The sequence below is a fragment of the Austrofundulus limnaeus genome, unplaced genomic scaffold, assembly GCF_001266775.1.
Source record: "Austrofundulus limnaeus strain Quisiro unplaced genomic scaffold, Austrofundulus_limnaeus-1.0 Scaffold6, whole genome shotgun sequence".
NCBI classification, from domain to species: Eukaryota; Metazoa; Chordata; class Actinopteri; order Cyprinodontiformes; family Rivulidae; genus Austrofundulus; species Austrofundulus limnaeus.
The window spans coordinates 5007072-5021610 of record NW_013952408.1 but is presented as its reverse complement, the minus strand read 5'-3'; the positions used below and the strand labels follow the sequence as shown (position 1 = coordinate 5021610).

General features: G+C 39.2%; 2 protein-coding genes across 5 annotated transcripts in view; one reads left to right on the top strand and one right to left on the bottom strand.

Annotated features, from left to right (window-relative positions):
- rc3h1b (ring finger and CCCH-type domains 1b) overlaps window positions 1-8025 on the bottom strand; it is a 17349-nt gene extending 9324 nt beyond the window's left edge. For 2 of the 3 annotated variants that reach the window (XM_014031763.1, XM_014031766.1), the window contains exons 1-11: window positions 7936-8025; window positions 6360-6770; window positions 4080-4200; window positions 3703-3942; window positions 3404-3579; window positions 2400-2600; window positions 2099-2231; window positions 1844-1962; window positions 1145-1257; window positions 804-1040; window positions 459-664 (exon numbers count right to left, since the gene is read on the bottom strand). In XM_014031763.1, coding sequence (XP_013887217.1) covers window positions 459-664; window positions 804-1040; window positions 1145-1257; window positions 1844-1962; window positions 2099-2231; window positions 2400-2600; window positions 3404-3579; window positions 3703-3942; window positions 4080-4200; window positions 6360-6590 — 1777 coding nt within the window. In that variant the 5' untranslated portion in view covers window positions 6591-6770; window positions 7936-8025. The remainder of the gene's footprint in view (window positions 1-458; window positions 665-803; window positions 1041-1144; window positions 1258-1843; window positions 1963-2098; window positions 2232-2399; window positions 2601-3403; window positions 3580-3702; window positions 3943-4079; window positions 4201-6359; window positions 6771-7935) is intronic. The other variant, XM_014031774.1, reaches the window with a different exon arrangement.
- Window positions 8026-9155: 1130 nt separating this feature from the next.
- si:ch211-13f8.1 (uncharacterized) overlaps window positions 9156-14539 on the top strand; it is a 12221-nt gene continuing 6837 nt past the window's right edge. The window contains exons 1-3 of one of the 2 annotated variants that reach the window (XM_014031743.1): window positions 9156-9596; window positions 10586-11775; window positions 13428-13500. In XM_014031743.1, the coding sequence (XP_013887197.1) occupies window positions 9448-9596; window positions 10586-11775; window positions 13428-13500 (1412 nt within the window). In that variant the 5' untranslated portion in view covers window positions 9156-9447. The remainder of the gene's footprint in view (window positions 9597-10585; window positions 11776-13427; window positions 13501-14539) is intronic. The other variant, XM_014031750.1, reaches the window with a different exon arrangement.

The window sequence follows — 14539 nt, the reverse complement described above, 5'->3', positions numbered from 1 at the left end:
ACACACACACACACACACACACACACACACACACACACACACACACACACACAAGTGCGAACCCCCTGCGCTGAAATGGTGGTTCTTAAAGAGACAGTGGCCAATTTCAAGGCGTTTAGAAGAGGAAGTGATGAGAAGATAAGTTTATTTTCTATTTAAACATGAAAACAGCATTTTAATAACAACTAAAGGTGACATAGATACTTTTTTATGGTATAGTATTTAAATGTATAATTGAGAAACACATAATATTGCCCCTTTAAAATCCCTTTCTTGAGGTCTGCAAGCTCTAAGTAGCAGGCATGCAGCAGAAAGCCAATGATAGAACACTAAGTGTTCTCTCTGTTGTATTTGTAGTCTAAATTTTAAAGAGAACTCCTGGGCAGAAAGGTGCATATATGAAAATTATAACACTATACATACTATATATAGATATATTCCATTAATTTGATCCTTACCTGTTGGGTACTGAGTGGGTTCATAYTGAGAGGCAGGTGGGGGGCGAGTTTCATAGCATATATCAGGGAGTTGTGGTTGTGGATATACTGGTGAACCCCTGGCTACCACAGACATATGCTTCACTCCTATGTGATCTGCTGGGATCCTTGGGTGGGCCATTGCATGAGGTGGTAGAGCCATACCAGGTTTAGACATGGGGTCCAGGCTGCAGGGATAAGGTAAGTCAAATAATTTATATCTACAATAAACTCAAAGAATAGATTCCACAAGAAACGGTTTCTTTTTTACACTGTCCTTTCTACAGCTGCAAGATAAAAATTATTTCCAGAAAACACTCCACTCACACATCAGGTGGTGATCCTGGGACGCTTGAACTTCCTCCGTCCATCTTCACGGGTTTACGAATGATCTCATAGGGAACTGCGTCGGTGCCTCGAGCAACAAGTTGGGGCAAATTGGGTGCAACGCCACCATTGGCAAYGGGTGAAATCTTTCGGGTCACTGCTACATCAAGAGGAAGGTTGTCATCTGGTAAAAGTCCCCCTGATCGAGTTATCGCACGCTTGTTCATTTTACGATACCTGACAAAGTGTGTTAGAAATAAACACATAAGTGATTGAAGATTAAAGTAGTGAGGAAACGATAAGGCTAACTATTTAATAGTCCACGTTGACGTCAGACTCACTTTTCCAATTCTTCCTGAGAGTGGGCAAAAGTGCAGCTGGCTCCGCGGGGACATCCACCCTTTTGCTTCATGTCACGACACATGTATGTCTTGTATTTACTGTGCTGAGGAGGCTGGGGAAAATAAACAAAACATTTTTTGGTATACAAGTAGAATGAAACTTAAGGGACTTCAAGGGAGGTGCAACTCGTGGTGAGCGATCTGACAACATTAGATTGTGAGAAGATGTCTAGACGAGTTGCTAAAGCAGAGATCTAGTAGGATTGTCTAAGGAGCACATTCTATTGTTGTTAAGCTTGATTTAATAATGGCCTTTGACATAAATGTTACAGTATTTTCTTTTCTTCGTAGGGATATGGTATTACGTACAAAAATAGTTTGCTTCCATTGTTTTTTTACGTTGCAAAATAGTAAAAAAGTCAATAGTTTAAAAAAATCTATGAAAAATGTGTAACTGAATTAAGTGTAAAAACACTATGATTTGATATTTTTGCCATATATCCCACCCTTTGGTGTAACGCTGCAAACTTCTACAGGCTTTGAACACAGTTAAGGTTGACACTAACAAAATCACCTGCAACCCTGGAAAAATAACAACTAAGAACAAAACAAAAATTTGTTCGTGTTTTTTTTTTTTTAATCTAATTTCCAAGTAATCAGTTGAGCCACCAAGGACCAAATCGGTGTATGTAAACTTACTTGTTGTGGATCAGCTCCTTTCTTGCTGTGGTTCTGGATGAAATCGACCAGGCCATGTACCACTGTTTTCACTGCCACCAACCCCTTCTCAAGCTGCTCCCATGTAGGAGGTGGAGCATCTATATATAGGCAAAAAAGTAATAATAGCAAAAGATAAATAAATAAGTACAATTTCTGAGGYGACAATAGATTTACACTTGTCATAAAAAACACAGTTCTTATTTTTAGATCATAGAAAGTATGCATATGTCTTACCAGGACTGGGATCAATGTTTGCAAGTAGTTCCAAGTGGGGCCGCAGCCTGTTGAGGTTGGCAGGGTCTCCTGTCCTCTGCAGCGCAATTGTCAGCTCTTGGACACTTTGCGCAAAAGATGCTGGGGTCTGCAGCTATGTGGGAAGTAAAGAAATAAAAACAACAGATATGTARTATACACCTATTCTGATATTGAATCTTTTAAAGCAAAACACAGAAAAATGTTTTTGTAAAACTGTATTTCCTGTCAAATTAAAATAGAGTTATATATTTTAAAAACGTACAATAATTTAATTGCATACCTTATCTATGATAGACTGCATGTGTGACTTGTGAGACTGATCGCCATACAACAGAGAGGACCATTGGTCAGGGGCAATGCGCAATCCACCCTCCATGGCAATTTGAACAATCTGAGAGTCGTGCTCACGTCGCAGAGCTTCATAAGTACGAAACTCTTCTTTCAGCTGCATCAGAGATGAATCTTCATCACGTTTGGTAACCTAAAACATCACAGAAGAAGGATTTGGGGTTTTTTTATGTTGTGTTTGATGTTTAACTTATTTTTCAATGTAAAGCACTTTGTAACATTTGTTTAGAAAGGTGCTATACAAATAAAGATTTTTTTTTCCTTGCTTCAATCAAGCATTTTCCAGGTAAATTTTATCAGTGGTTCCCAGTCCTGGTCCTCAAGTACCCCTATCCAGCATGTTTTACTTGTTTCCCTGCTATTCAGCAGGTCTTCAGAAGATTGTTAATCTCTCATTCATTCAAACCAGGTGTGTCAAATCAGGGAAACATCTAAACACAAAGGAGTCCTTGAGGACCAGGGTTAAGAATCACTGCTTTAATACATTATCGGATTTATTATTTACAAATAAATGGCAAAGAATCAATGGCTTCCAGAAGCAATACTAAAAAAGTCAATATTATAATTTGAAAATGTCTCATCAAGCTCAGAGAAGCTGTTGAGGTGTTGGTCAACATTTAAAGCAGTGATTTTTAGACGTTTCCCTGATTTGACACACCTGGTTTGAATGAATGAGTGATTAACAATCTTCTGAAGACCTGCTGAATAGCAGGGAAACAAGTAAAACATGCTGGATAGGAGTACTTGAGGACCAGAATTGGGAACCACTGATGTAATATCACGATTAAATTCGTATTGTTTAAATCAATAGCGGACTGACAAAGCTGCACATATTTTAGGTAAACTAGTCTCGCTGTGAAGCAGGACCAAATCACCACATTCTAACAAATATCAAAATAATGACAGATTTCTCCTGGTTGTCACACACAGACATACCTTAAAGCAGGAAGCCCTATAAAGGAGCTGTACCACGTGGCCTATGCTTGTTTTGGAGGCCTGGGGAAAGCGTGGCTCAAGCCTCTGGACTACAAAGAGAACTAACACCTTCCTGGACAAAGCAGAGCCATCTTCTAAAGCAAGAAGGACCAATTTTAGAGCTTCCTCCTGCATTGCTGGGGAGAAACAAAACATGGCGATTAACATGTTGAGCAACAGAAGCCAAAGGAATTGTATTTGAACAAAAATAAAGCTGCTGCCTGCGTGGTGGTTTCATTTTGCAGGTAAGTGACAAATACCTGGGCCAAGAAACTGACAACCTCGTGCACGAACTGCAGCCCACAGATTGGAGGAGAGCTGCTGAGGATTCTGGTGTTGCAAGATGAGCTCGGTGACAGTTCGCTCACCAAGAGAGCGGGCAGCCCTCATGGCTCTAACGCGACCCTCTTCTTCCACAAGCTGGCAGTGAACCAGAGTCACCAGCTTCCTCTGCATGGGTCGACTCAGCATGCTTTGGGTTGTGCTGCTCAGACCCACACCTGGAAATAAAAAGTGGAAAGTTACAATATACCACATTAAATCAATGCAGGACAATTCCTCTTTAGTAAAACAAAATAAAGCCTTCACATTTCTGGCATCCCACTACAACAGCAGATAACAAAGACAAATTAAGAACCTCTTGTGTTGCTGAGGGGTTTGAGGTAGAGGGCCAGTTCCTCCACACACTGCCTTGCCACCTCATAATTCTGTGTGTCTTCTGGACTGGTGATCAAGGCAACTGGCTGAGCCTTAGGAACCTGCAGAGGAGAAAAAATATAGAAAAAATATTGTATAACTAAACCCAATATCCCATTTGACCCATGTCAAATGAACATCATGCTTTTTTTTATTATTGTTTTTCCCCTCCTAAGGTGTGATTTTGTGGAAAAATATTATTTTTTATTGACCAAAATTATGTTCATTTTTTTGTCCAGGATTTTCATAAACAGCTTGCTTTTGATGTTTATACTTTCATTAAAAGCAATGACAAAACTAAAAGAGTTGTCTTTCATCTAGGGTTGGGCACAATCGTATCGTGTGCAATTAATCGCCAGAAAAACACTAATCGATTATTTTTTGGCACTTGACGATTAATACGACTAATGCCAGCAGGCAGACTGACTGAAGATTCAGTCCACTCGGTGCTCCTCTCCACTTCAAATATGACAAACATTTAAAAAAAAGTTCTGTAATTTATCTACCAACACAATTAAAAATTAGATGTATAGCCTGAAGTCTGTAATTTTGACACAATTTGGAACAGATTTTTACAAAGAGTAAGTCTTTCCCACTAAATTAGTCATGTGACTAGGACATAAGGATGTCCCAGGACTCCAGTGCATTAATCGTAAATTAATCGTTATCGGCTAAACACCACAATTAATCGTGATTTATTTTTTGATAATATTGCCCAACCCTACTTTCATCCTGAAAAGCTTAGGATACAGAGACGGAGCAACACTTTCATTGACAAAACACAGACCACTKGTTTAGCACAGCATGTATTAATAATTAGCTATTGTTTAGGCCTGTGGGCATTTCTGCTGACCTCCTCAACACAGCAATGTATTACACTATTTCAGTGCTGACAGGGCAGTAAATAACTACTGCCTGGAAGCCTTCAAGAATGGGACRCAGAGGGGTGCTGCATCGCCCTTGGTGCAAAACGAACACATGTTGCAAGATTTTCTTCAGATACAGTGAGTGCCTGTAGAACTGGGAAAATCACACAAAGCTCCCAATAGGCTAATAATTCTAGTCTGMATTGTAGATGATGACTAGAATGTAGGATGTAGAGCAAAATCACAACCATGCTAAACCATATTTTGGCAAAACCTAACAGTCCCTTCTCCTGCCTTGTTACTAGATGAGTTTGATTAGGCACAAGGCTAAGTCTCCAATGCATTTCCTGGATAAAGTTTCATTTGTATTTCAGCTGTAAATGTGTGAATTTGAGATTTCCAACAAAGCACAGTATCTTATAGAAAGTGCAAGAAAAACATTTACTACTAAAGGTAAAAATAAAGAAAAAACATGCAACATCATTTGAAAAAAAAGAAGCGTCCAATCAATTATTGAAGGCACGTGATGAGGAAGAAACAAGCAGTCAAACACATAATCTAATGGTAAATATATGATTAAGTCCACTAGGTACTGCTGCATTAATATGTACTTTGAATGGTAATAAGCTTAAGAAGTTAATGGAAATTGCTCAACATGTCACATATTGTTAGGATAAAATAAAGTTCACCCAGACAGTAGTTAAATTTGACTAAAGTTACTTATTTTCCTTTCACAGACCAAAAACCTGCATGTTAGGTTAAGCAGTACTTCTAAGTTGTCACCCTGTGTGAGTGAGCATGAATAGTTGTCTCATTTGTCTTTATGGGTCTGGTTGGGTAGCATAGAGAATGTGAAATTTAAATTAATACTTTAATCAGTATGGTACCCTATCGTGTAGTAATTAGCATAAAAGTGCAAGACATTTAACCAAAAGACATCGCATTACTAACAGAAACACAGTTTGTCTTTGTAGACGAGACACCGACATTTGCCATCACTACACAATCTGATCCTGGAAAATTTGACATCAACACCAGCCATGCCCTGTTGGTCAAATATTTTGTCAAAGAATTATAGTGTCACTCACAATTATAGCAACCAGAAAGCCAAAAGAAACTAAAGAGATGRCTCAATAATTGTGGCATGACTCATAAAGGAATCCTCACATCAAAAGCATTGTGTAAAAGCTCACGCACTACAATCCTCAAGCTGTTTTCGGGAGAACAAACAAATGCTGAGACACGCATGGTATCTTATGCCATATTCTTACAATAACACACTGTTGGATAGTCAACAAGAACAAAGACTCTCCATTAATTATTTGAACGAATAATGACAAAAACTTGCATCTTACCTGGCCTCCCACCAGCTGCAACAGAGCTGTGTTGACAGGTAACTGCTCAATATCTGTGCTGATGGCTGTCTGGTCAAAGGGACAGGCCTTGCGGTGCAACTTGTTCAGGCACATCTTGCAGACAGTATGTCCGCAGCCCAAGCTGATGGGCCGACGAACAGTCTCTTCAAATGTCTGTGTGCAGATTGGGCACAGCAGAAACTCTGTCCATTGTGGCGCTTGCACTGGCATGGTTATATGTTGGTGGGATGGGTGTGTAAAAAGGTAAGATTTAACACAAAGAAAAATATAATAATTATATATATATAGATATATGGAAGATTCCACTGGAATCGAGATTTTTTTCTGAACTCAATCGTTCTTAAATGTCCTCACGCATTGTGGATGTTGGATCACATCTCGTGATGAATACTGTGAAACAGAAAGAAAAAGTGAGGAAAATATTAAGAAACCACATATTGATGTAAACAATTGTGCATGCATGTCGAAATAAAGACTCATACAGGGTTTATCTTATTAGCTACCTTTTTTTTTAGTTTGTTGTTGTTGTTTTTAACTACATGTTAGGGTTGAGGGCATCTAGTTTCACACTCCAGACATCAGTTTTGACAATCAAAATCTACTCTTACATTAATATGTTTGACTTTCTGCTATTGACTATTATTAACATTTACTCACAATAAAACTAAAGACAGATCAAAGATATGTCAGAATACATTAAAAAATACGCAAACGATCAAACGATGACAACAACAGCTGTGTGGCCTACTTACAGGATCTTGTAGCAACCATGGACAAAGGGTACAAGTAGCTAACTAACAAGTCCCTCCGTCTGTGCTATCTAATGCAATGAAGACGGTGTTTGGTATTAAAAATAAACTAAAGGAATTGCTTAATTCTCATGAAACGAACTTGGTGCATTTGCTGCAACGATATCAATGTTTCGACCGAGACGAATTAGTGTTTTGTTTGTTATTAGGCGACACGTTAGCTCACTTTTAGCAATGTAAGCTATGGGTGGCTAATTGTCAAGCTTAGCCAACGAGTAGACGTCTTTGGATCAAAAACAATTGCTTCCAAACTTGAACTTACTGTTAATTGGTTATTATGTAGTTATTATTAATATTATGACTGCTGATTTATAATTACTACGTCTCCAAGATCATCAGCTGCTATGTATAGCTGTTGGAAAGGAAACGATAGCGAGGAACCGTAGACCATTTGAGTTGCAGTCATTATGTAACGTTAGCGTCTGAAGCTAAAAAGCAGAGTGCGTAAAAATAAGCAAACCGTGTAAACTAATTACCCGAATGCAATGGGATACAAATTCTAAGATTTATAAAGATTATTATGTAATAATTTTAGCTGACTGGTAAAATTCATTTGTCAAAATAAGCACGGAAGGCTAACAGGTTAGTGAACAAATAATGCTCCTCCCTACACTTAGCTCGTTAGCTAAATATGTTAGCATCAACAATCATCGCTGTGCGTCATTAAATGTGACTAAAACTACTTAATCAGCGTCAATTATTCGTATCCAGAATATAGTAAAAATGTAATTATTGATTCAACTTACTTATTCCAAAGGACTTGGAAGTATTTCATCTTTCTGTACGAAACTGTTGCGATATTTTCTGCCATGTCGACTGTGCAGCTTCGCTGCTGCTTGGGTAGGGAGACAATTCGACGAAAGCTAGCTAGCTGGCTAGGTGTTGTGCTGAAATATGCAACCTTGTCATAAGAAGCGCATCTCAAAGTACTTTTACTCAATAATGAACTGAGTAAATGTCGTATTAAAGGCTATTTAAAAAAACATTTTAAACAGTTGTGACCTTGATGATTTTAAAAACCAAGCGTCACCTTGTCACTTCCGAAGTTTCCCAATAAATACCTTAAAAGACCTAGGGCCTCGGAAATGCGCTTCCGGGAGTGCCTTTTTGGCATAACACCAGCAAGACAAGAGCGCTAACTCGTGTGCGCGCAAGTTTACGTTTCAACGGTGCCCTCTATTGGCGATGGGTCGCATTTACAGCCAAAACAGAAAAGTGTTCAGCGTCAAATTATGAAAATTCACAAGAACATGAAACTTAGGCTGAAAAGGACACCGGGTATTAAAGGGTGCCCTATTATTTTCAAAGAAACACAATACAGTAAGCCTATAGCCTATCTGAAAGACACGTAATGAGCAAAAAATGAAATAATGAACGTTATAATGACTAATTTAGCTGACATCACGATGAAAAGGAGATCTATTGCTCATGTGAAAGCTACACTCAATAGAGTAGAATCATTTCACACAACTTTGTTAAATACAACACAACTGTTTTAGATACAACTCTGCTCAGGTAACAAAAGCGAACGAAGTGGCAAACAAGCAAAAATGTTATTTGGACATTTAATGCAAAATGTAAAACGTACAATCTAATTTTCAATAAATAAAGGCAAAAAAATCAATTATTATGCAGAACAATAAATAAATTAATGCAAGATAAAAAAAATAGAAACAAATTCCCCGTAGGGTCAAGTTTAAATATGGTCTTTTTCATCTTCCCAGTGCGCCATTGTTTGTAATCCAGTATAATTTAGGTTGACTGTAGTGAGGAGGGGGTGGGCTCAGACGGATCAGCTGTATCTACTGACAAGGATCAGGTGACAGTTGTTTTTAGGAAACAAATCGCTGCTTGTACAGCTAAGGCGATTTTTTATTAGTATTAAAAAGGCTAATGGTTATTTTATTATTATTATTTGCAATAAGACATTATTTGGATGCTGTGCGCGCACTGCGCTTACGCAACAGAGAGCGTCACTCGGTTTGCGAGGCAAGGACGAAGTTAAAGCAAACATTTTTTGTATTTTTTTATTTATTTATTTATTTATTGTTAATCCCAGTGATTTCTGAAGGGATTATCGGAGTGAGCATGATACAGAGACCGCTGGCTTTCCTGACACTGCTGCTCGGATTGGAAGCTGCGTAGAGGTGAACCTTTAAGGCATTTTATTGGGTATTAATTTCTTTTAGTGGGGACAGTAACCCTCGCTTTGATTTGGATTTCTTTTAAACATACATTACTGAACGAATGATGCAACGATGCAAGATTTGCACGACTGCTTGGCGCAGGTTTTACAAGAACAGACTTTAATTTGTGCAGCTGCACCAGAGTTTAAAGGAACTTTCTCAAGGGTGGACAAAACTGGGTTCATATTGGATAAAACAGCATACTATACACAAAATATCAGGTAGGTTTGTTATCCTTTCAAAAATGTATTCATTGATAAATGTTTGGATATTTTTGTGACTGATAATTTAGTGTAGGCAGTTATTTCATTCACATGTCTGCACTTCAGAAATATCAGTGATAAAATATAATTTTTTAAAGACTTTTAAATGATTGATACTTATTGTTTAAAAAAGAAAAAAACCTAATACATATATCGCATAGGCTATAGGGTCTCAATATAACCAACAGTAGGTACTTATTTTCAATCTAAAGGATTATCCTGTGAAGTAATCACTGGATAAGGCAACGTGACTGAATCTACAATACATATCTCCTCCCACTAGAGCACAAGGAACTAACATTGCAGAACAGATGTGTTTTGTTTTGTTTTCTACGTGAGGTAGGAAAAATAAAAACTGTCCTGATGCATCTCAGTAATCCAGGTAGAAAAAAAATCAAAAAGAAAAAAATAAGTAGGTCCTCTGGATGGGTTCTTCTTTAGTGAAACGTTTGGTCTCTCCTCCAAGAGACTTCTTCAGTCTGATGAGTTTCAGGTGAACTCAGCCTATAAGCACTGCCTCCACCTGGACAAACAGGTTAGTCAAATGCAAAATAGGGCCATTGACTAACAATAGGCTTGATTGACTCTTTTGTGATATTTTTTCTGTGACACAAAGAGGGAGGGAGGGACAAAAACAAGGGGATGTTGAACCCCCGCTTGCATTCACTATATTCACATAACACACGGGTCAGGTGATGGGGCACATGACCCTCTATGAACAATAGAGCCAATCAAGCCTATTGTTAGTCAATGGCCCTATTTTGCATGTGACTAACCTGTTTGTCCAGGTGGAGGCAGTGCTTATAAGGCTGAGTTCACCTGAAACTCATCAGACTGAAGAAGTCTCTTGGAGGAGAGACGAAATGTTTCACCAAAGAAGAACCCATCCAGAGGACCTACTTTTTTTTCTTTTTGATAAATAAAAACTGTGTTGTTGTGTTTTCCAGAATCAATTTGGATCTTTCTTTGCACAACCAGTCAATGGACAAAGAAAAAGCAGAAATTATGCATCCAAAATCCAGTTGCCCTGTACCCAATGGGCTTCCCATTAACTGGGGGCTCATCACTGGTCCTGTTCCCGAGCCTGTTTTCTCTGCATACTCCTTAAACACCTCGCCTCCTCCGAGTTCGGCTGTGCGCTCCCTGCAAACCAAAGTGAAGCCCCTGACTCAGAGGAGAACAAGAGGGAGAGAAAGGGACAAGGACAGAGAGAAGGTGGAGGCACAGGCGCAGGTGAGCGGTCCCTCTGGGCAGACTGCGTCGGGCCTCTTTCTCAGGCAGAGACCCAGAGGGAAAGGGCAGCTTTCTGTGCCTTCAAATTCCTGGCGTTCGGGTTCAGCCAAAGACCTGAGCAGCAGCGATGACGAGGAGGAGGTGGAGGTACAGGTCAGGCTGGAGATCCACAGTCCTCCGGTTGAAGTCCAAAGTGAGCATGGAGGAGAGGAAAACGAGGAGAGGAAGACAGAGAAAAATGAAGCCCAACGCAGTCCTCCGATGGAGAAGCCTTGTGGGCTCAGGGAGGGCACCAGTTTGGAGAGTCTGCTCCTGGACAACTCTAGCAGCAGCAAGGATGATCCATCGCCTCATACTCCACCACCTGAGGTCTCCTCCTCTCCTGTCCCCACTTCCATCACGTCTTCTTCCTCTGTAAGACCTCCAAAAGGCTTCTGGAGAGTGGCCCGCCCAGAGACATTGCTTCTCAATGGGGTTGGCCCCCACAACATACCCCCAACCTTACCTGTGAAGGACTACACTCAGCTAGAGGTGCAGGCAGAACCTGAAAGAAAGTCCAAACCCTCTGAACCTGGAAACAGGAACAAGTTGGAAAGTGCAGCCGGTGACACCGATGCGTCCTCACAGATCAACCACTCGGACAGCGCTGAGTTCTACCTGGACAGGTGCGAGCAGAGGGAGGAAGACGTGGTGGACTCGGCCAAAGGTGTGTGCAGTTCGGAGAGCTGGGAGAGCATGTCTCCACAAAGCGGGGTGCTCTGTGCCGACCTGAAGCTCAGGGTGAAGGAGAGGGCTTACGCAAAGTTAAGGGAAAGGCAGCAAAACTGCACGAAGAAGCAAGATCAGCCTGGAGGAGAAAGTGTGGACTTATATGAAGATATAACCTACAGAGTGGATTACAAAGGTACGTCTCTCAACTCGTATTTGGTGTCACGTGGGGAATTATTGTGTCACATAATTTACAAGACAACATAAGATATGGGTTTTTTTTTTTAGATTTTATTTTGAAGTGGCTTCTTTTTCAGTTTATTTATGAATAGGTTCAAATCAGGGTTGGCCTGTGGTATAGGCAGTGTATGCAAATGCTATGGGCAAGTACATCTAGTGGGTGGAGCAAATAGCTTACCGTGTTTTACAGTGTTCTACCTTCATAAAATACTGATTTTATGTTGTTTTATTAATCCCAAGAATTTAGTAAAATGCTCTTCAAATGGCTGGAAAGTGCACAGCTTTGAGTAGATGTTTTACAAAAATTTTCTGGGGGAAATCCCCCCTAGAACTGCTTCACTCCACAGCTGTTCATTAACATAAACAGGTGTTCCCCATTGTTGTCATCAAATGGTGGGTAGGCATGAGGTCATCTTCTAGTATTCTCTTTCAAATTAATTTATGATCATTTTAAATGGACAACCTAGTTTCCTAAAGATAAAAAAATAATATCAAAGATCAAATATTTATATAAACTGGCAGTGAGAAAATTGCACAAGGACTTCCACCTGAAATCTTGCCTAGGGCAGCAAATTGACCAGGGTTGGTTCTGGTTGAAATAGCCTAAATGAACAATGAAAGTTTAAAAACCTGACTGAGTTTTGAATTGTCAAACAGGACTTTTTTTTTTTTTTATTATAGGTTTTTTAAGTATTGAAGCCCAATTACAGACACGCAAATTAATAACTTAGACAATAACTCATCATGAAGTCAGATAATTAGGCTTTAAGAAGTATTTTACCTCACTGTTTCTCCAGCTGCACTCCTTTCAAAAATTAAAAGCCTTGGCCTGTTACGTTGCATTTTGAAAGGTTAAGAAACATTTATTTGCACATTTTAGCCTATATAAATGCAACAATAAATATTTATTTAGAATATATTTGCTTTGATTCAACGTGCCATCTACAAGCCGTTGCTCGACTTACCTATGCTACTGTATTAAAACTCAGAATGCATCCTGGCTGGTTCCCAGCACTGAACAGATGTCAGATGTGCAGATGTGCATGAAGGCTGTTGCTATTATTAGCAGTCAGAGCTGTGGGGGGAAGTGTCCCTGTGTTGGTATCTCTGTTTGAGTGACGCTGGATGTCTTTGTATGCATGTAGGATGGGAGATTATGTATTATCCAATGCTCATTGATGTGTAATATCATTGCTCTGTGAATGTCGATGCCAGGCAGAAAGGTCAGTGAAAGACATGCAGATGCAAGACCCGCATTATGAGCATATTCTGTTGAAACAACACAACAGTTTAGTGACTCTTTGTGAACCTATACTGTATCATTACACAGCATAACGAAAACCTTTATAATTTTACAAAAACAAATAAGTGCGAATTTACAAAAAGTCATTTTAGGTCACAGCATGAATGATCGTTTTCCTGACAGTTTGGACCTCAARCAAAGAAGAACCAAACCATAAATAAGCTCATGCTGGAACACAAACACAAGCTTTTGTTTTATGGAGACATTCGAGCCACTTTATATGTAACCATCTACATACTGTATGAGTTACAGCCCTTTTTTTTCCCAAAAAGGTCAAGGTTTTTTTTTTGTCTGATTTTTGTCAGTTTCAGGTGATCATGGTGTTTTGGACAGCTCCGACACTAAGCTTCTTGCCCAGGAACTTGAGCCCTATTTGAGGTAAGCACTGACATCCCTGTCWGGGTGGTTACATGCAACCCCAGCTGACTTTTTTTTAAACATCACTGTTGTGTGGTCCTAAATAAACTAAGATGAGATAATCTTAACAGTGTTACTCAATCAATATGAGTGGACTTATTCCCACATAGCAGACAGGTGTGAGCCTAATCTGGTGTCAAGCTGGCACTGCTGGCTAACTGCTGGCATGACAAGTGGTTTGTCAACTGTATGTGGGCCAGGTCTGGAAATAATGGCACTGTTTTTAAGATGGCATGGCCCATTTGTATTTTGGTTTATATGATGCTAGCCCATGCATGGATCACATCTTGCAAACCTGGGCCACCAAAGGACTGTCATTCTTTGCCATACCTGGGATTAGTGTGCACTGTAGGGTTATTATAGTTAACTAAAACTAAATAAATAATGAAAACCAAAATTAAAAAAAAAATTAGTTAACTGAAATAAATAAAAACTAAAACTAAATGAAAAAATAGTAACCAACTGAAACTGTATTATCTTTTAACAAAACTAACTAAAACTAACTGAAATTATCGACAGAATATCCTTGGTTTTAGTTTTTGTCAATTTATTTTAAGCCGTGTGGACTGATTAAACAATTATTTATTTATTTTTTAAATTGAGCGGATTCATAATAGCTGCAGGCAGATTAGCAACAACACCTCATGATCCATCACATCATTTGTTTACAATCTGCTGCTGCTCAGCGCTAGTCTGCCCTGTCCTACTGGCTAAATATTGCATTGGTGTGACAAATACAACTTCAAACCTCTTCGAGTACATTAGTCAACAATTATTGCACACGAAGAAATCCTTTGCGGTATGAATATTGCACACAGTGACATTGTGATGACAATATATTTGTTATGTTGTGCGGTCCTATTAGACTCAAAATATTTTATAAGGTGGTTTGCGCTCCTTACTATTTTTCCAAGAAAAGATCCAGTGGGATTTTGTGCTTTGCAGTGTGGTTAATTTATGACATATTTCTGCGCAGACTATGTACAAATCTGTCAGGTTT